General features: G+C 43.0%; 1 protein-coding gene across 1 annotated transcript in view; it reads left to right on the forward strand.

The window, feature by feature from the left end:
• Nucleotides 1-23,274, forward strand: part of Cad99c (cadherin 99C) — a 116,408-nt gene that overhangs the window by 68,107 nt on the left and 25,027 nt on the right. The window contains exons 2-4 of the mRNA XM_076903122.1: nucleotides 4,872-4,947; nucleotides 16,544-16,609; nucleotides 20,175-20,353. Of these exons, the coding sequence (XP_076759237.1) occupies nucleotides 4,872-4,947; nucleotides 16,544-16,609; nucleotides 20,175-20,353 (321 nt within the window). The remainder of the gene's footprint in view (nucleotides 1-4,871; nucleotides 4,948-16,543; nucleotides 16,610-20,174; nucleotides 20,354-23,274) is intronic.

Consider the following 23,274-nt stretch of genomic DNA (forward strand, 5'->3'; position numbering starts at 1 on the left):
TTATTCCTGCCCATACCAACGTTCAACGCGTTGAACAATTTATTGCCGTGTCGAACGATGAATTTGGCGAAACGGATTCCTAGCGGAAAGCTGTGCCATTTGTCTGTCGTAGGAAGAATTACTGATTAACTTTTTGCTGTCATCGCGCTGTGTAATACTGATGTCGATTAGATCGCGTGGAAGCGTGGAAATTTGAGGGAGGAATGGAAATGGATGTTCAGAGGATATGGCGATGGACGTAGTTATTAGAAAAATTAATTTTTTAGCATATCTGATTTCTATTCCAATTTTAATTATCATAATTTCATCACGCTTTATATTATTTCTATTATAAAATTCTAGTTTTATTTTAATGTAATTGAAATACAAGAGAGAAGCATCTCGAGGAGACATTAAAAAATGTAACGTGTATATGTTAATGTCTCAAGGTGTCTTTTTCCGATTCTTATTTCCAACGCCACGTGTACAAAATCTATTATCATTCTCAACAATGCATAGAATTCGATTCGTTAAGCACTTCGCCTCTTTCTTCACGAAAGTATTCAAGTTGACGAGCAGGATAGTCACATCTGTGTCACAACGATGCACTTTGTTGTTCTAATCAGTATGCGCGGTGCAAACCACGGCATTATTCACTTGACATGACGTTGGCGTACCAAACTGTTGTCAAGATTTGACATGGACAGAGCCACGTGGAATAATTAATTTCATTGCTATTGTAACGTACAACCGTCGCGTGTAAGATAATTAAAAACACGAACATTATATTGTTCCGCTATTAATTTGTACTCAGTGAGGGGGAACAGTTAAAATTGTTCGTAATTTATTTCGTACGATTTATATTAAATTTCTGGTGACGCGTGTGCTCTTCAAATTTGCAACGTATAATCGCGATGTTTGGCTAGCAAGAGTTCGAGGAATACGCAAATGTTGCAGAGCAGCCATGCGGCTGCAACGATGTATATTTGCATATGTGCGGCGATGAGTGCTCTTAGACATGATAAATATGTAGCAGCGGAATTTTAGAGGGCTCTGTAAATACGGCCAAGTTCATTTAATATAACAGGAAGCAGAAGCATTGAAATAATCTACGTTGCATCGTTGAAAAAATCTGACAACCTATCATTTCTAATTCCATCGTAATTATCAACTACCAAACTTCTTTGAAATTCCATTAACACAGTAAGATTAAGAATTAGATTAAGATTAAGATAAGAGAAAACCAATTGCAATTACCATTTTATTCATACAATTATCAGCTCGTCCAAATATATTCAATTAACTAAGAATCAATCGAGAGTATTATTCTTAACAGAATATTTGCAAAAATGCCACAATCTTAATCCGCGATGGTAATAATTCCTCGCTAATACGCGACGCGACTACTCGACCTGAAGCAAGATTTTCGTCGACTTTTTCCACGGCTATCAAACGATAGAGAGCGAATAGGACGCTTTCACGTCAGGCGTGCACCACTGTAATAACTCGCCGCCTACGCGCGGAAGTGGCCGCGAAACTCTCGCTTCGCACACTTATGTACCCTTTAATAGGGAGGATCCGATGGAACTGATAGCGTTAAAGTGGTTGAATGAACAGGGAGGAGGGGACAGGCTGCGAAGCCCTCGGGATGGGAACGTGGAACGCACGCGTATCTGAAATTTATCACGAGCCGTCTGATAATAGAATCTCGAGCCGTTGCGTAATCTCGCAGATAACGCCATTGCCCCAACAGACGAATGAATAATCCCATCCTCCACCCAGAGATTGCGAGCTCCTGATGTATTTTCTGGTCGGACGGTGATAACAGGAAACCACGGGAAATATTAATCTTCAATTTCGAGCCAGACAATACGACGTCAAGCTTCTCATTCGTTAAACTCTCGTCTCAGCATTTTACAAGCTCTCGACGAAGAGACCAAGCGAACTCTTACTCGAACAAGAGTCCCTCTTTCGCTCCAAATCCCAATGGTACACGTTCTTCGTGAATAATCGAGTCTTTTCTACGTAGAATGGCGAACAGTGAACTCGATAGGAATCTTAAGTGTTAATAGAGCGATAAATCGGAGGACGTGCGATTCGTTAATTGCAAAGTACAAGTGGAACACGGAAACGTCGCGATCTTTGTCTCAGACTAAGGAAAGCCAACCTCTCCATCGATAAAAGTGCCCTTTTTAAACTTTCTATCACGCTTCGCGAAATATTTGTATCCTCTTCGTTCAGATGTTCCCATGACGTTAATAACACGTTTGCGATAATGTTTATGAGCCACTAAATCATAGTTCTCGTTCGTCAATCCCGCTTTGGGATCCGCGGCGATTTTAATGATGTAATTCTCGAGGAATCACCGCGCTCGCAACTCGCGAGTATTGGATGCGCGCCAAGTGGAGAACAGGGACGTTCTCCAGTTAACTGGATGTATTCTTCGTCGGTGGACGATCGTGGAAACAAAGGAGAGGAGCACCGAATTATCGACGCAGACCCGCTATAAACGCGGCTGTAAAACGTGGACGAGTATAATGCTCGAGCGTATTCGTGCTTCTACTTATCTTCGCTCGTTCAATGGACCTACCGCCGCTCGTTACGTCAATTACCACGTCCTCCGACCGTGGGGGACCGGAACGAGCCTTTGTACGCGAGTAAATTCAATTACCAGCCGAAAAGCGCTGCCGATCTATTATTGCGCTGTCGTTATTTAAAGTCAGCTGTATTTTAGAGCTTCTTTTCGCGTGTAACAAATTTTGATCCAACGCGTCTTTAAAGGCGCAATATCGACGGAAAGACGCTAACAAATGCATCGTTATAATTAAGATTCGTCGGATAAGTTGAATTTCTAAATACTCTCCCACGTCTCGTTCAATGCTGAGAACGAGACACACGTTACGTAAATGAATATTCATGAGTAGTAATAATTAATACTGTAGAAATAGAATACTGTAACTTTGCTCTCTGCGAGATATTCGTCATTACTCTACATAATACAACTGGTCTCATATATATCCTCATTTTCTCTTTCGCCTGAAAGGGAGCTGGCGATGCCCAGCCACCCTCTCTCAATTAGCCAGCATAAATTTCCACAGATTCCACGTAAACGATGCAATATAATCACTCGTTCCTTTTCACGGAACCGCGCAAAATTGCCGCGTTTCAGCGTTCCGTCCACGCTCGACCCAATTGTGCCATTACTCGAGCCAATCGTCCAGCGAGCTTATTAATTACCATCGCCGCGATTACCACGACCGACTTAACACAGCTAGATTACACCGCGACGATGTTTCAATCGCACCTTGGATCGATTTTTGCCAACCGATTTAAGGAGATGCAACGAAAGAGAGAAGCGGACAGGCGAGGAAACGCGAGCCGTTATCAATAGCCAGGAAAAAGGGGGAGGCTACGCGCGTTGATGAGGACGCGTACACACGGGTCCAGGTGAGAAACGCGCCTCGGGGTGAAACACAAGCGGGCGAAGATCACACGGCGCCGATAACATTGTTTCCTCCTCGATCCAGCCACTTTTATTCGCGTTTCCAGCCCAGTCTTATTACACAAGGCGCCGCATTAGCATAGAGACCCCGTCTCCCTCTTTGCGCCCCTATTCATCGCGCGTCGTGAAACCCCTCGCGGTGGAAACGCGCGGCAGAGGACGCGCGTTACAGCTCGTTAAGTATTCCCTGGCTGTGTGCGAGCTATTGTACCTGTTAGAGGCGGGAATCTATATTGGATTCGCATGGAAACATTTACGGGTTTTCAAGCGGTCGTTACGGGACGCGGTGAGGAATAATTCGTGGGCGAGGCTGCAATTACAATGGCCACTGCTCTGTCTCTCGCTCTCTCTCTCTCTTGCTTCTTCGAGGTTCTAACGATTTTTTCACGCCACAGGATAATAATACGTGTTTTACGATAACGTCGACCCACGTAGTCCTGCACTATGGAATGGAATTTAATTAGCGGCCACTCGAGTTTAATATACACGTGGACGTTTATGTTTCAACTCCAGCCAGCTTTTGGTTGCTTTCGATTTGAGTGTTAGGGGTTGGTTTAGATACGAGAGTTTAGAGAATTATTGCGTGTAGTTGGAGATGCGATATGCATTAGTCTGTGTTCTCGTTAGCTGTTTCAGGGACGCTGACACACATGTCCACTTTGTCTTTTTATTCGAATTATTTTAAAGGGAAACTCCGCGCAAGTACTTGTTTGCAACACACCGAATAAGTACTTGTTTGCCGATCGACACGACCGCTCTTAAATATTGCAGTCACCTTGTGTTTCCAGCTCGCGGAGCCTTTCACTGGGCGCGATCGCTCGAACGTGTTTTTCAGTGCCTCCTCGTCTTCTTCTTCGTCTCTTTTGTCTCGAAGCCGACTTGCGCTGAGAAGCTTACGACGACAGTACGCCCAACGGCGTGACTAATCTTGTAACGATTATAACGCGGACCACCTTCGTCCTTCGCGACGATTCGTCGAGTCGACAGTAAGTAGCTTCTCGCGAGTTTCAGCGGCTCTGGATTAACCCAAACGACGATCGTTTTGGAGCACTCGTGTCTTGTGAATACGATGATTAGACGCGTTGCAAAGGTGACGTGTATCTCGAGCCAATCGCGGTTAATTACGTGTAATTTGAATCGAGGTTTCTTGGCTCTGTCTGCGATTACTATAGCGCGTTATCCTCGATGTACGAGGTATTTCATGTGTCAACTCGTATTAAAGATATTTTCGTTAGTTATCGTTGATTTAACGCGCAACGAAGCGTTTTAAGTGTATTAGTCTATCATTAACGAGGTAACTTTTGGGATTTGGGACAATTTTAATGCACTGTACAATCGTCAGGATGCCAAAGTTCGATGTGAAGGATTTATTGGGGTTTACTTTTTTCAGGCAAGGACAACGATTGCGTGGTTTTGCTGGTTGCTGTGCGTGTCCTTATGTCTTCGTGGCGTCGCCTCGAAAGCTGGTAAGTAACTCACACTATTCCTGTGTTACACTTTTTTCTAGACATCTACCACGTCACATCAATTTTATATTCTCTAATTTACATCCAATTCACGTTGCAATACTAGCTCAGCTTATTTCTAAATCTACGCTCATTCCCTGTCACTTTGATCGTGGCTTTGTAGAACTGCCTTTCAGCAGAAAAATAAACCCTGTGCAATTTAAATAAACGAAAGGGATATTGAAATTGGCAGACAGCGAGCGTTAACCCTCGCGAAAGGGGAATTATGTGTATCAGGCTAATCCACGTGAAGGTTGAGCAGAATGAAAAAGGAGGAACTATCCTCTCGAAGGCGAGCGATGGAAGGTCCAGCACGTTTCCCTCGCACATAAATCTACCTTAGCTGATTGCCAATTACGTCAGTCGGATGTTTACCCGCGGTTTATCATCCAGTGCATTCGTGGATGCTGGGATTGATGGCACGCGCAAAGATACCGGCTCTTACGGTCCGTTCGATCCGACCCGGTGACAGATTGCACGACAGGCTTGTCCCCCTCCTCCGCGTTATCTGGTGTGCTAACTTAACCCTTTAACCCTTAATTACCGAGTACGTGGCGACTTTTACGCGTGTCGCCGCGAGGATACAGTATGGCAACCAGTCTGTTGGAAATATACCCGTGTGAAGCGAGTACATGGGTGTATAGCAACTATTACTGTGTGCTTCGTATCCATGCTTCTTATAATTTAGTTTTTTCATAATTTCATTTATTATTTTTTTCTTACTGTCCATTATAATTTATACTACGTAATTTATTAACTATGTAGAGTCTAAGAAAAGTAGAGTAGTTGTATACTCATGTATCAAAAGAAATCGAGCCTGATGTGATCGTAAGCTTCGCAGCGCAATGGCGCTGGTGCTTTTAGGAAAGAGCAGGAGAAGTAATCCTGTATCCTTCAGTTTGTATTTTACATTCGCTGTACATGTACGAAGAGAACGAATTTTAAAACCTTATTCTTTAAACGAAGTTATTCGCTAACCTCAGTTCCATTACATTTCGTGGAACGCAGTTTAGAAAAAGAAAAATTGCTTTGGCGCGTGCTAATTTCAACACGAATTCATTAAATACACTTCTGTGTAGTGGAGAAAAAAGATAGCAGATAAGCATAGAGTTGAAAGCCACAGGGTGGCGATTATTTCGAACAAGAGGAGGCCGCGAATTCCGCGCGCGGTAATTGGGCGAAAGGGTGAGGGTGATCTGGCTGTGCGCCGACAACTGTTGCAGCCAGACGCGCCACAACTCTCTCTTTAAATGGTCAGGCTGGTGTATCGTGGGAATGGAGGTTGAAAATGCGGCGATAGAACCGAGGCTACGTTCAAGTCCCTTCCCGTGTCGAATTCGCCACTGTGGAAACGCTGTTTCCGGTCTCGCGCCACCCCAATGTGTCCCTTCGCCATCCAAACGTATCTGTATAACGTGGACTTGAACATTTGTTTCTTGGAGGATGTGTAAAAGGAGACAAGTTGCTGACGCGTGTTTTAGAACAACTTTCAAACGTTTCGACGTATATATTCCTCTTTTTATTAGATAAATCTTTGATTACACGCATCATCTCATTAAAAACAGAGTAGTAATGAACATCCAAACAGATACTTTACATGGTACGACGAATAAAATGTGTATGCAACGGCGAGAACGTAAACTTAACTTAACTTAAACTATAAAATAAGTAATTATGCGATTTACAATCCAATAGAAAGTTTCAAAGTCCTGAAAAGGACTTGGAAACTTTTTATTGAATTGCAAAGAGCTTAAATCTAGGCACGTAGTCCTTAGCTTGATACCGTTTTCGAGAGACTAGTGTCTCGAAAACGTTACCAAGGGCCCAGGTCCACCCCGTGGAGGTGACTACGCAGGGACCCATCCCTAATTTCCCTAATCCCATCCACCCTCCATTACATCTGTGCGTTCTTGGCACAGAAGGTACCAAGAACTGACTCTACTTCTGAATTTCAAACAACCGTAATCCATAATACATTCTCAAAAATCTAACATAGATTTTAGAGATTGCAGTATGGATTTTTACGAACGGGATGACGAGAAATGCCATTATCTTACTCAAAGTGAAATATCTAATCTGACTCTACAAACACTTTAGAAATATTAAAGTGTTTCGCAAAGGGGTCTACGGTACGACACACTAATCTATACTAAACTATTTACTGACTTGAAAAAATTATAATTGAAAGCTAATTTAATAAAAATTAAAGAAAATCAGTAGAAAGAAAAATGAAAATAAAATTCGCGACGCGATCAAAACGAACAAGTACCAATAAAACTGCGTTAGATTCTCGCGAGAGCATTCTAACCCGATGGTTCAACACTATCCACTAGGCGAACCATACCCGACGCGAATCGCGAGCAAATTAAGTTTATGCCACGTCTTACGACGAAACAGCTGATACCACGCTCTCCCCAATGGTGAATGCGGCTACCATCAAGAATTCAGCGAGACTTAGCAGTAGGACGCATTGCCCAACGACAAGAACGAACTTCGTAGACCGCCCCAAGTCGTCTTACAGCAGGTCCGAAGACCCCAGCGACACGGGGTAGGAGCTACTCGGAACGAACCTGCGTGAGCGCGTCCAATGTGCTAAGCCTATACCCAAGTCGAGTACCCAACGGGCGTACCAATCGACAAGGGCTGCGAAATCTCAATGGGCTCCGAAAACCACATCAGTTTGATTGAGTATCGACTATTTCGCTGCGTGACTATTGAAAATGGAATCTCGAACGAATAAGGAAAAAAGAAACTACGTGAAGCGATTTCACGTAGGGGAAACTTAGAATGCTCAAGGGAGAATGTAACGCATGTTTATCAGGACTGACTAAACGCGATTGTAGAAATGGCCATTTCTCACTTTGGATAAGAGAATGGATTTCTTTACAATTTTAATACAATTGAGTTACAATTAAATTACTTAAATCTAAGTGCTTATAAGTAAGGGCGCACGCATCCCACGGCGATCCAACGGTGATCCAGCGGTGACCCAGCGGTGATCCAGCGTTGAACGTAGAAATTGAAATGAAAAAAAGAATGAAATGGATTTCCAACCATCATTGAAAAGAATTTTTGGAAAGAAACTTGAAAAAGGTGGAATTCTAACGCTGTATTCACAGTAAACACCATATACTCGTTTCCAAATATAAAGGGAATAATGAATGCTTTACGATTATAGAATATAAAATCGTTGATCAACCCCACAATGATTTCAAGCGAGTTCTTGTCCATCTAGAAACTTAAATGAAGAAATTAAAATAAAGTAGCAATGAAGTGAAATTCCAGAAATGACTACAGATTACGCAGAATTGTTTTAAACCTCCCTAATTCAGAACCAACCGTGTTTATGAAAAAATAATGAGAATAACACCCCAGAAAATGATTAGGGTTGACCACAATTATACTCGATTGAGATAAATTAGGGAAGTCAGGATAGAAGGGATTCAGGTTACACAGTTATAAAATTATATTATATAAATGTACAGATATGTTCACTAAAATTAACTTAAACTATTTGCAATCCAACTTAAACTTTCAAAGTCCTGAAAAGGACTTGAGAGATTTAAATTGTACTGCAAAAGACTCGATACTAAAAGTACCAGTGATTAAATTATTCTAATCTACTACAAAGTTAATGAAACAATAGTTGGATAATGAAATAAATAAATGAAATAATGATATTAAGTCTATGAAATTTTTATACAAGACAGAAGTTGTAAATCGTAATCTTTTAACTGATTCTGGTACTTTTAGTATCGAGTTTACAACTATACTTATATCTACGTGCGTAGTCCTTAGCTTGATATCGTTTTCGAGAGGGCAGTCTCTCGAAAACGTTACCAAGGGCCCAGGTCCACCCCGTGGAGGTGACTACGCAGGGACCCATCCCTAATTTCCCTAATCCCATCCACCCTCCATTACATTTGTGTGTTCTCAGTACAGAAGGTACCGAGAACTGTCTCTACTTGTCAATTTCAAATAACCGGCATCCACAATACATCCTCCACAATCTAACATAGATTTTAGAGATTGCAGTATGGATTTTTGCGAAAGGGATGATGAAAAATGCCATCATCTTATCAGAAGTGAAATATTTAGAGTGACTCTAGTAACACTTTAGAAGAATTAGTGTTTTGTAAAACGGTCTACGATACGATACACTAAATTCTATAATTCTACTGCAAGAAAGATCGATAAGAATCTTAGTAAAAATGGAAATAAAATGAAGTTAAACTACAGTGAAGTTAATAAATGAACTGAATAAAATTCGCGACGCGATCAAAACGAACAAGTACCAATAAAACTGCGTTGGATTCTCGCGAGAGCATTCTAATCCGATGGTTCAACATTAATCACTAGGCGAACCATACCCGACGCGAATCGCGAGCAAATTAAGTTTATGCCACGTCTTACAACGAAACAGCTGATACCACGCTCTCCCCAATGGTGAATGCGGGTACCATCAAGAATTCAGCGAGACTTAGCAGTAGGACGCATTGCCCAACGACAAGAACGAACTTCGCAGACCGCCCCAAGTCGTCTTACAGCAGGTCCGAAGACCCCAGCGACACGGGGTAGGAGCTACTCGGAACGAACCCGCGTGAGCGCGTCCAATGTGCTAAGCCTATACCCAAGTCGAGTACCCAACGGGCGTACCAATCGACAAGGGCTGCGAAATCTCAATGGGCTCCGAAAACCACATCAGTTTGATTGAGTATCGACTATTTCGCTGCGTGGAAATGAAAAACTAAATCTCGAACGACTAAAAAAGAAAGGAAAAGAAAAATACGTGAAGCGATTCCACGTAACAGAAACTTAGAATGCTCAAGGGAGAATGTAACGCATGTTTATCAGGACTGACTAAACGCGATTGTAGAAATGGCTATTTCTCACTTCGGATAAGAGAATGGATTTCTTTACAATTTTTTTACAATTGAGTTACAATTAAATTACTTAAATCTATGTGCTTATAACTAAGGGCGCACGCATCCCACGGCAATCCAGCTGTGATCCAGCGTCGAACGTAGAAATTGAAATGAAGAAGGAACGAAATGGATATCAAACCATCAAATGACGAGAAAAATATAACATTCACGTGAAACAGTTGAAAAGAATCTTGGAAAAAGTGAAACTCTAACGCTGTATTCATCAGAAATTCCATTTTCTCGTTTGCAAATGAAAAGAGAATAGTGAAACTGCTTTACAGAACAACCCTCCATCGAGAACAAACACCACAGAGAGAAAAATAATGAAAATGATACCCAATGAACTGATTAATGACGACCATAATTATACTTGATTGAGATAAATTAGAGAAGACAGGATAGAAGGGATTCAGGTTACACAGTTATAAAATTATATTATATAAATGTACAGATTTGTTCACTAAAATTAACTTAAACTATTTGCAATCCAACTTAAACTTTCAAAGTCCTGAAAAGGACTTGAGAGATTTAAATTGTACTGCAAAAGACTCGATACTAAGAGTACCAGTGATTAAATTATTCTAATCTATTGCAAAATTAATGAAATAATAGTTGGATAATGAAATAAATGATTGAAATAATGATATTAAGTCTATGAAATCTTTATACAAGACAGAAGAGATTGATTGATAGAATAGTTGGATAATGAAATGAATAAATGAAATAATGAAAGTAAATCTATTGTATAAATTGTAATCTTTTAACTGATTCGGGTACTTTTAGTATCGAGTTTACAATTATACTTATATCTACGTGCGTAGTCCTTAGCTTGATATCGTTTTCGAGAGCGCAATCTCTCGAAAACGTTACCAAGGGCCCAGGCCCACCCCGTGGAGGTGACTACGCAGGGACCCATTTCTGAATAGTTAAATCATTGATTTGTTCACTTACCAATCAGCAGGCAAAAGTCGTTGTTATCACTGTCCACCATTGTCCACAATCGTTCACAATCATCCACCAGTGTTCACTATCCATGGCTTCATCGCTACCGTCCACCACTGTCCACAATCATCCACCAGTGTTCACTATCCATGGCTTGATCGCTACCGTCCACCACTGTCCACAATCATCCACCAGTGTTCACTATCCATGGCTTCATCACTACTGTCCACCACTGTCCACAATCATCCACTAGTGTCAACAACTCTTGGCTCCTTCACCACCGTCCATCACTGTCCACTACTGTCCACAAGCATCCATCAGTGTCCACAGTCATCCACCAGTGTCCACAATCATCCACCAGTGTCCACAATCATCCACCAGTGTCCACAAGCATCCACCAGTGTCCACAATCATCCACTAGTGTCCACAGTCATCCACCAGTGTCCACAATCATCCACAAGTGTCCGCAACTCTTGGCTCCTCCACCACTGTCCACCACTGTCCACCACTGTCCACCACTGTCCACAATCGTCCACCAGTGTCCACTACCCTTGGCTCGTCCACAGCTAGCCACCATCAGCAACCATTCTCATCCACACCTTGATGTTATCACCTCGGCGTCCAAATGATCAAAAGGCCCTTGACAGTCTCGCACTGCTTATATACACCCATCCCTTCTGTCGTCATCCTCCCACTCTCCTAAAGATCGCGATTTGTCAAAATCAATTTTCATAGTATAACAGCTCGTAATTCTTTAATTTTTATGTTTTTATTGCAAATTTATGCTCTTTGCATCTTACCAGAGTAGTGTGCATAATTTTTTATACATTTTTTTACAAATTTAACGTACATTGAACAATTTTTACACAGTGATTATAACAATTTCATTAGAATAATGACAGTAATTTGGTGATGCGAAGGAAGTGGCAAGGATTAGGGGAATTATTCTTGATGAAATTGGTGAATTCAGCCCAGAACCATTGAATTTTTTACAAGAACAGAGAAAATACGTAATAATCAACAGCCAAACAGACTCGCACAAACATCCCTCAGATGTTCCTCATTTTTCGCCAAACCGTGGTCCGGATCGGTTCGACTGGATTTAAGTATGGATGTCCATGGGCTCGTCTCAGTTGGCGCAGCCCTTCGCGAAGAAATTATTACTGCGAACCTCGTATTTTCCATCTTAAGAAGCCATCTGTACGCCAGTCTCTCGCCGTGTACTTTGTACCCGACTGCGCGTGGTCGTCCATCGCGTTCTCCAGCGACGGATGGTACCGCGGTACCAGCAGCCCCCAGCGTTCGTAAACATCGATGGCGAGGCGACGCTGTGCGCGCGGCATATAAAATCGATACGCAGCCGTAAAAGTAAAGCCGCGTAGTCGAGGAAATCCTTTCGATAAATCACCAGAGATTATGAACCGCCAGCGAGGATATATTCTTTCCTTTTTTTCCGCCTCGTTCGGTTTCTCTGGTCGCGAACAAAGGTCCTGCCACGGCTGCCAGCGTCGAGCCTTCCTTTCGCATGGACCTGTTCGTAAATTTCCCTTCGTTCCTTCGTTGTGTCGCGCACTGTACGCTAATCTGGTCGAAGACAGTTTAAATTGACTAGTAAACTGTTCCTTTGCTGCGACTTCTGATGACTATTCTATTGGTTAGAAGATTGATTCGCGTTAGGGGATGCAGACTGTGGATAAGGCTGTCTCAAGCTTTTGCGGTTCGTAATTATTTTCGAACTCTGGTCAGTAGTTTTTTAAAATATCAGTAAGGAAAGAACACAATTATCTGCGAATTGTAGACTCATGGATTCCACGAACTTATATCTGAACAATATTCGCGCGTTGATAAATCCGCGAACTCGTACGAGCAATCATCTTAATTCCAGTGTCTCGTGTGACGCTGGCAAAAAGAGAATAGACTATTTGAGAAGTGACGCCATTACATAGAACCTAGGCTCGCGTTAGCGTTACATGTGCGTCGCGTTAGTGTTCAGGTCCTTAACCCAACACTAATGGCTACCCACACTGCGCGGAGCACCGCGCGCGTCTATAACTCTCACTCTAAACACGCAATTGGCGTCAGAGGAGAGGTCTACAGTGTACAGGTACTCTAACAGCATCTACTGGACCAAGAAGTTTTAACGACGCGCTTATCTACGGTTCCATTTGCTGTTCATAAGCCGCGCGATGCATTGTACCGAGAGATATGGGTCGCGATCAGCACCGGCACTTCTGCTCCACCAGCGTGCACTTTCTAATGCACCAGCTTTCCAAGAAATGGTCAGGCATAGGCGATAGTTCACCTTTCTCCGCTGGAAAGAATTCCTCGAGGATGTATTACACTGGAGTATCTGTTGCTTGAAGGAACACTTGGCTTTTAGGGTACCATGGTCAGTCGGTGATTTCAGTTCATTTGTTGGATAGTTGGTATTGTAATAAATTCGTCACCTTTGAAATTAATTAGCGTTGAAATAGCAGATGGTAAATAATCTTTAGATACTTTCTTCTGGTATTAAAGAAGTTATCGCTCTCATTTAGATAACTCGAAATCATATTGGATTTGTTGAAACGTATATTGCTTATTTTAACTTCCTACTTAGATCTGTAACGATTGATATTTACCTTTATAGAGATACTGAACTTCACGAAGAACCAGACTAATAAATTCATCTTGCCAGTCCTAGCAAGTCCTTCTGTAAGTCTCTCTCAAAGCACAATCGCCAATATCAGATACGAATACAATCGATCGTGTAATCGATAAATCATGCAAATATCAAATCGAGGAGGCTCTCTATGATTTAACCAACAAGTGTACATCGATAGATCGCAGTGAAACGGCAGAGTTTTTCCGAAAATACCGTGTCACGTGAGAAGAAAGATAGGCGAAAGTCGCTTGGGGTTAAGTATTCCACGGATACGCCATTACCTACGTGCACCTCGACGACCGTCGTTCGCCAGCAGCCATTTCCAATTCTCGTGATACTCGCTGGTCCACTATCTCTCGCGTGCAACGTCATTTCTCAATCGTCGTCCACGTTTTCGTTATCCGTCTCCACCGATAAACGTTCGAGCGCCGATTCAGTATCAATTTCGCAGCCGCTCGAAGTTTTTCAATATCACCAAGATTCGAATTACTCTGAGAGGCCAGTTTGATACCCCGCGCGAACTCTCGAAAGTCTCGATAACCACTCGATCACGAGTTTCTATCGAGTCTCTTGAATTTTTCAAGTTTCGACGAAAGTCTCGTTCCTCAGCCTCATCGACCTTTATTCACCTTCGATGGTACCCGGTTGATGGCGCTTGTTCAGCGTCCCCTGTGTTTGCATCCAGTCTAACTCGTCGAACTTGGAAACTCATTCTATCGCTAGCTATCAGTGCTCAAGATACGAGACATCCGGGGACTTTGGAAAGTTTCGAGCGTGGCCTCGCGTTCGAAATGAATCAAACTTTTCAGAGACTGCTAGCTGGTCGTATCCATTGAAGAGGCGCTTCTTCGTACGACGTCGACGTACTCGAAGTGGGTGAAGCGTGAACGGAAGAGAAGGCAAATGTCATCCAGCGTCTTGCGGGGAACAAGTTTTATCGCGGAGGAGCGGCGCATCTTCACCGTGGCCATTAGCGTTCGACGTTAACCTTTCGGAGAAGGATCGTAGCCAGAAGGCACGCGCTCGTTCCTCCGCGACGTGCCTTTTGTGCGGCCCGCGTTTCGAGACCTCGCGCGACCTTTCTATGTCAGCTGGGAACACTCGTATAACGCGCAAGGTTGCTTAGCTCTGCTCTACGCGCGCTCCTGTGAATTATTAAAGGACCTTTGTAGCCGTTCATCCGTCCGTTTGAACGTCACTGGGCGTCTGTTTACCCTCAGAGGGTGGTATTTAATCGTCTCTCTGGATTTCATAGTCGTTCACAGCAAATACACTGGGAGATACGAGAATTCTTTATCTGCAATTTGAACACTTCTCTAGCTTAATATAATTTTCTGATTTTTTCAATTATTTGAGTTTTGAAAGAAGTTAAGGAAAGTAGCTTTCGAAAGGATCCATCATTTTTAAGTTTTGTACTCGTGTGACTCTACAGTGACTGTTAAATACGAGAATGGAGATTTGTCAGTTTTTTAATGAAGCTAACGAAGCTAAAGAGAAGTCGGAAGCCTCTTCAGCGAGGGTTAGCTTGCGTTAGCTCAGTTTGCTCGCACCTGGTAGCCTCGGACGGTATTATCCGCGAATCATGCGGGGCTAAAATAGGACTCCGCTGCGAAACGGCAGAAAAACTTGAGCTGTATGTCAAGGCTTTCCAATGTGACAGCGCTGTTTCTCGGTTTAATCATTCATGTACATAGAAAATCAAAGAAGCTTGTAACTTCGTGAAAAATTATCATATTCATGCGCGAACTTATCATTTCTGAATATCGACTTGAAAAGTTTCTATCGTTGTAACATGGAGGTATGTATAATTAATCGGATTACAAGTTTCATCCTCGACTGTACGTTTTAACCTTTCCTGGCTTTGGTTCGACCAGTCGACGATTTATCGCGATCAGCAGTGATAGGGGTTGATTTACTCTCGACAGTAAAAACTTTTAATTCTTCGATAGAGCATTTCAATATCGCGATTCGCAGTCGAAGAGACACACTGGAAGCGCATTGTCATTTTTCTATTAGTCGAATATAAAATTTAACCGAGATTATCGCGATTCGATCGCCATTACGCGAGCGTCACGATTAATTCGCCTGATCGTTAGGCCAGGGGTAGAATAAAATAACGACGAAGATGGCGAAGCGTTTCAACAGCTGGCGCTTGTTGGAGGCTGGCGTTCGTGCGACCATGACAGCGGTAATCCCATAATCTTTTCCTCTAAAGTGGACGATTTGCGTCGCTGAGTCACGTTTCCGGTCAGATTTCCTGCACCTGCTCCGACTACGGCAGACGGTTCTTGGCGAATTTTAAATCGAGGACACTCGATCTCTGAATAAGACCAAATGCTGCATTCATTTTACCCATAAAATCGTATAAATTATATTTATATAAACTCATCGATTATACATTTTCCACATATTATAAAATAATTCCCAAAGTAACCAGTAATCGTGCCAAAAATGAATAAAATACGTATTCATATCAATTTGCAGATACTTCGTTGCATATGCACGATAAGAATCATTTCGCTGAAAGTTTGCAAGCTTTTCACAAAGTTTACGTCAGACGAAAACCTTCGATATTCATTTCTATCTCGTCCACGGTCGATAGCGAAACGGTTTTACGGTCGCGAGTAAAAAAATCGCGTCCACTGAGAGAAACTGGGTTTCCGTACGTGTACCAATCTCGTAATGCAGCTCGAACTCCGCTGGAAGAAAAGCGTATGCCCTCCCACAACCGTACCCTGTAATATCGATGTTATTTTATGGTCGAGTTACCAAATGTCAGGAGAGCCACGAAATACAGATGATCAAAGGTTCGTTGGAACGAAAGGCATCGCCTGGCAAAGGTAACTGACCCAGTATACACTGGACAGCTCGATGGGATCTATTTACATGTACAATGCACACAAGATGAGGTAACAGCGCCTCCGTAAAGAGCTTTGCACGCGTTGTACACGACTGAGCTATTATAAAACCTGAGTCGTGGTGTATTTAAAGTGCGCCAAGAGGATACCAACAGTAATGCAGTGATACTTTTCTTAACCTGTTTCAGGGCTGTGCGAAGTGGAGTCGGGTCAATCCAATATCATTCTGGACATAGAGGAGAGCAGAGGGGATGGTGAGCTTGTATATTCTAATTTCATTCACCCCTTACGTTGGAGACGTGGGCAAGAGTAATCCCTCCAATTAATGCCCAATTACTCCAGCATTACGAATAGCCTCGCTTACTTTGCGCTCCTCCTTTTAAGCGAGCTATTAATTGTGCTTTATTGCAGCCAATGAAGTAGAAATTCCACGAATACCATTTTGTAATTGTTAATATCTTTTTTAACAAAGAGCTTTCCTATGCAATTCGATCGTGAATTGTGGTTACTCGTGTTTGATTGAACATACGGAAACGTTGAAAAAATTGTTGTAGAGTTAATGCTTCGAAATGTTTCGAGTTCTTGTAGTAGTTTAAATCTTCAAGGTTCGAAGCATTGTCTGTTGAAAGGATTTCCCGAAGTTTCGCCAGCGTTTCAACCGCGAGCAAGCAAAGGAATTGGCAATGAGAACGATGCACTGGGAATCCTCCAGATGCAGCGCTGACGAAACGTTATGCCCCTTCGAAAGCGATGGCTTATGCTGCGAGAAAGAGTATCGCAGCCGCGCGCAAATAAATTTCTATGAAAGAAATGGATTCTGAATAGATATAACGGTGGAATATAAAGCTCTTCTCGCTGTACTTTCCGCGAGGTTGCATTACGGCTAGAAGGAAGGGAGATATTAAATCAGAGAAAATGTACACGCGTCTCGTAAATGCAAATTTGATATAGATATAGAAAAAAGTGTGCTGCGTGTGCGCACATAGTTGGATAAAAGTGAGAGCAGAGCAATTGATGTTGTTCGAGAGGAAAGAAGTTGTCGCGACGCGAATCGTCGAGGCGAGGTGCAGCGCGAGCTTGTCGGTAATCGCGACTAGCCGCCTTTTACGAGGATGATTAACGAGCAGTTTCTTATTTTCCGTTCCCCCCCTCGTTCTCTGTTTCTACGTTTCACACACACACACACACACACGCCACGCGTCTTCGTCTTAGCGTCGTTTTTAACGCGATTCGATCCTTCTATTACGTCTTCGAGCCATTGGCTCGGGCCCTTATCCGATGGAAACTGGTTCGTGACGAACGATCGTGTTCAGGAAATGGTTCAATCGGACAAACGGCTGATTGAATCGCGTTCGAATTTTTATTACGTAAAAATACTGATATCGCACCGTGTCCGTCGATAAACGTGTCCGAGTAAACATTTCAATTGCATCCCGTAAGCTGAGCGTTTCTTACTCTCGCGAATGGTACCTTGCGCGTGGCTGAGAAAAAATTTGCAGGCGTGTGCTCCAAGTGAAACATAAACGCATCGCGTTGATAGGAATTCGAATTTGTAGAAAAAAGCGACAGAAAAGAATTGGCAAGAGCGTAATGTACGAAATGAGAAGTAATTATGAGTAATCATATAAGGAGAGAATAATTTTGTAATTTTATGCAGAGAATTGGGATGTTCTCCAATATGGCGTTGCTCGAGCGACACGTCGGATAATTAGCAAATCGTGCAGAAGGTGAACGCCCCATTCGTTTAGCCGGATAGAACGCGTAACGAGAAATTACGCGGAAATAAAGGAAACGGATGAACGCGTCTCGATTAGGGAACACTGGATGTCACTAATGATATATCGCTCGAGATCGCGCCTACTTCGCGCGGATAACATTAATTATCCGCGGCGTGGACAGCAAGTCGAGCATCAGGAAGTCGTTTCATAGCCTCTTACTGAATCTATATAACGTAATAGCCTTGGCTTTCTTCGCTCGATCGGTCGCGTTCGCCTCTAACGATTCGCGCTCGTACGACCATCTAATCTGCTGAATTATTTAGAAAGTTCTTGCCTGATATCATTTCAGAACAATTCGAAAGGCGACGCTGGCTTGTGAAATTAGTATCGCATCGGATATTTGTTTCTCGAGTATGCATTCCTCCTCCTATGAACCACTTCGTCTTCTCTCGCGCTTCCAGAATCCCCTTTTTGCACGCTAAACTCTTCTTCTACGTCGCTAATTACCGTTTCCGTGTAACTGCTGCGCAAACCTCTAATCTGGTCAATGTTTTTTGCTAGTAAAAATAGTTTTGTCGAGACAGAAATAAATGACCGTCGTGCAACGTCCTACGAGGAATGAGATGAGACGTCTTACAGTGAGACAGGAAGCAATACTTATCGATTGTTGATCGATAAGCAACATTATTGCTTCCTCCTAATTATTGCTGTTAATCGAGACAGTAGCACCAGTGTTTTATTACTTGATGAGACTCCAAAGAAAATAACTTCGTTTCGATCAATGTTCGAATAATTTTATTATTCGACAGAAGAGTAATTCTTGTTTCTGTTAAGCTAAATGCAGAATAACAGGTTGTCTATCGATCGATTAATAATTACTGCAGTTTTTATTAGTGCATTGAGTTATAATATATCATTATTAAAAGCAATATATAGACAGTTTCGAATTTTATTGCAATTTTGTTGTAGTAAACGGTATAAACAGGAAATGCAATTCTCGAATAAATTTGTCGTCGTGCATTTTAGCAAGACACGTATCCATCTTCATATTACGAACGCCTCAGTCTGATGAACGACGTTATGCTCGATTAGCCTGCGTAATTATGCATTTTAGGGCAGTGGATCCTGTTCGTTGGATAACGGTGCTCGTATTTTCGCCTGACCCCTTGCTTTGCATACTCGAATATTAATTATCGTATAAACGGTACCGCGAAGAGACTTTTTCTCTTCCTTTTATTTCATTTATCGCGCAGCTTACGCATCGTGCGCATTAGCGTCCATATATTAATGTGCAGTTTAAGCGGTATCTGATGTGTAATTTTACTAACGCTAAGTGAGACACTGTGGCTATCATCTTCACAGTTAATCCTTGACTTCCTCTCTCTCTAATTAATAGAATCTTCTTCCACGAAGAAATAGAACATGCCAAATTCAAATCTTGAAATTCATATTTTTAACTTTTTGGGCTCGAATGCAAACGCAATTACAGAACAAAATATAACACTTTCGTATGTTAATTTTTATATAAATTCATTTACGCCCGAAATCGTCTCGAGTTACAGCACTGAGTGACTGAAAATGTCTTCGAAAGCAAAGGATTGAAGCATTCGCGTGCACAGGCTATTTTTCATAACCCTTCATATTAGTTGTTCCCTTTATTTCTCTACCTCCTCGCATTTATTTCGAAATAGAAATGGGACTTAAAATATTCAAAAACATCAAATTCCATTTCGAAAACGAACTTTCTGAGATCAGAGGATCCCAGCGTCCACAGCCTCGTTTCTAGGTGGTAAACGCGAGCAGGTCGAAATAGAAATAGGATTTAAAATATTCGAAAACATCAAATTCCATTTCGAAAACGAACTTTCTGAGATCAGAGGATCGTAGCGCCCACAGCCTCGTTTCTGGGCGGTATAAGCGCTCGCAGGTCCGCGCAAGGGGGCGTACAGGACGCTCAGAAAAAAAAGTTCCGTCGGAGAAACCGAAGAATTGCCAGATCTATCGCGTGAATATGTTACACCCACCGGGTGTACCCGCGATAGATAAATCTCGTTGCTCCTTTATGGCCGATGGAATCGTTTCACGGGTTTTCATTTTTCAGCGATCGATCAGAAGACCGTGCCGGAGGAACTTCCGGTATCTGGCGATCCGTATAACGAGACCACGTTGGAGCTGATATTTCCTGGAAGACAGCCCCGTTTCAAACTGAACGGCAAGAAATTGCAGCTGCTCGAGCCCCTCGACAGGGACGATGAAAATCTCTCGCACGTTGTGTTTCAGGTAAGGACAATTTCAGTTTCAAGCGCGAACACCGGGGTACACCGTCGTACGTTACATGTACCGATGTTCTCGCAGCCATCTTGCTCGTGTATCGAGGCATCGAGCCATTCCAGTTTCCGTTTTCATCCGTGTTAAGGTTTTGCAAACTTTGACAAAGTTCAGATGGCGCGAGTCATTTCTATTTTTCGTCTCTTTATTTAAATATTATAATACAGACAATCGATATCACAATCGTTTTATTCAAATGGCGTTGTCTAATCTATCATCTGTACTTTACCGTGTTACGTCACCCTTTCACCGTGTGTCGCCATGTTTAGCTTGAGAAAGTCACAAGTCGGTACATTTCTCCCCCGTTCGTTCTGAGCGTGTCACTTGACGCGTTGCTCAGCGTACATAGAAAATAGGAGTGACTAATCAACCACGTACATATCCATTTTCAGTAGATCTGTCGATGTATTCAACGATACCTCTACCAAAAAAAAAAACGATTCCTCCACTTGCAACATTTCAACCCTATCAATCAGAAAAAAACTCGACTAATCACATCGACGTTGGTTTCCCATCAAATTAACAAGCGATCCCGTGCCGTTTTAAAAACCGACCGTCACCGTTAGAACGGACGCTTCTCCGCTCGTTTCGCAACGATCCGCTCGACGCCGTGGAATCTGGTTCCCGCATTCCCGCTGTTATTCCCAGAGTGTCGCGTCCCAGGCGAGGTGGGGTGGACGACGGGAAGAAAAAATGCCGGACAAACTGTTCCAGCCTGACAATCTCTAATGGCCCGTGATTGAACGCGCGATCCTGGTCGATCGCGACCGTTTTTACCCGGCGTAGCCCCCCCCCTCGTTATCGTAAATAACGAGCCTCGCGACTGAGTGAAAAATTACAACTTCCCTCGGCGACGATCGGTGGCGGTTTCCAAACGCGCGCTGTTATTTGACGTGGTTCTTGCGTCCGGCAACGCGGATCGATTTCTACACTTGGCACCGTCCCCTCGTTGCCGCTTTTCCCGCGCGATCCTTAGAGAGGCATCTCGTTACTCGTCCCCGTTCGATTTTTTGCCGCGTCGCCCGCGGCGGATGAGCTTAGCGAGCCGCTGCGAAGCCGGAAGCGGCGTCGCTGCTGGCGTGGACGCGGACTTTTCAGCTCTCCTCCGCGTCTTTATCGGCGCGGCGCGGTGACGTTTTGAACGCTTACTTAACGGTGACCACCTGCTTTTATGGATCGCCACTCGGATCGGGATCGAACTGCGTTGGCTTTTAATTCGCGACGGACGCCTCGGATGGAAGAGGTTTTGCCCGTCGATGCGTGCACACGCGGGAATGGCGGTTTCCTCCGGAGAGGGATGCGTGCGAGCGGGACGCTCGATCAAACGAGCCACGATTTAGTTTCTTCAACGATATCGCCGCGTTACTGGAAATATTTATTGCATCGTTCGCCGTTACATAAATCGCAATCAGTTTGTCAATTAAGCTAATGAGCCGCTTTTTGCGGCTACCTCCCTGCCATTGTCGCGTAAATACGTGAACCACAGTGAACGTGTAGGTTCGAGCCAGTATAGTAAATCTATGAACGTATTTTCGTAAGTATGTACTTAGCGGATAACACAATACCAGTCGTGTCTTTCGACATCTGCTGGCAAAAGAACTGGTCCCGAACTAATGGTTCCAGACGAGTACCAAGGGAAAACCAAAGTGGAACTGAATTTGTAATCGAACTGTTTGCTGCCTGTAATTACGATGGTACATGCAGTGGTGTACGGCGGCCATATTGGTACTCGAGAATGCGCGGTGTCTCTTATGACACCGCAGTGCGAGGAATGTGAAAGGTCTAGAGCAGTACGCTTGGTACAATGAAAGATCGCCCGTGGTTTGCTGCTTTTCGCGAATCGATGGAACAGCGATCAAGTCGTTGGAGAATCCTGTGCGTCCGCGGGTCTACGTTTGGAGAAACGCGGCAGAGGAGAAGATCGATTCGAGCCTTAACAATCTTGTACAGCAATTATCGCAATCGCGTAAATGATGGACGCGGAAAATCGCGATACGGTTAGATCAGAATCTAGGAACGCAGCTCACGTGTGGTCACGTACATTTCCCTTGGGATTACTCTGTTACGTGTTACCCCGTGGCATCGCGTGTTCTTGTTAGAAAAGTTTTTTACTCCAGTCGTGTTGGGACATTGTTATTTGCCACAATTACGATTAGTAATTATGATCGAGCAACAATCGCGTAGATAGAATCACTGTAAATTTTGAACGAACGCGCATTAATGTTAAACGTAGATTGAAGTTCTGACAAACTAATCTTCTCAATACATCAATAATAGACGATACAAAATAAACTCGCGGTTTGATTATTCTGTTATTAATGAATTAATATAACCAGCCACGTGCTCTATCGTAGCCGTATAGTTACACGCGCAAACTGCTGTATCAGGACTATGCAATTTGCATATATTATCGATAACGCATACAGATCTGCGTCGATAGCGCAACTCCTTTCGGCAAGAAATATCGAACTATGCCTAAGTAAACGTTACAAGTGAAAAGATTAACGCAACTTGCGCAATCTTTGCTTCGAGCGCGATTTTTCCACGGGAAAGCTAGCGGAAGCGTTAATGGAAAAAGTTAAGTGATCGCGGATATTTAATTTTTTTTTCGTCCAACTTAATTCTTCAGCCAGTATGAAATGATTTTACCAGCTGCCATTACATTTCTTTAACCGCGAAATTGCATATACACTTATTCGAGCACACGTCAACTTTTTACGCTGTACCCCGCGTAGCGGCCTAACTGTTGATCGTTAGGTGCAGTTATTCGTACGCAAGATTTCTCTTCTTACGTAATTTTCTATCTGACATCCTTGGCTTAATTGTTCTAATTAACGTCCCGAGCGTACGTGAAAAATGCCGCTGCACGTTAA

This window comes from Xylocopa sonorina, chromosome 10, assembly GCF_050948175.1.
Source record: "Xylocopa sonorina isolate GNS202 chromosome 10, iyXylSono1_principal, whole genome shotgun sequence".
In the NCBI taxonomy this organism is placed as follows: Eukaryota; Metazoa; Arthropoda; class Insecta; order Hymenoptera; family Apidae; genus Xylocopa; species Xylocopa sonorina.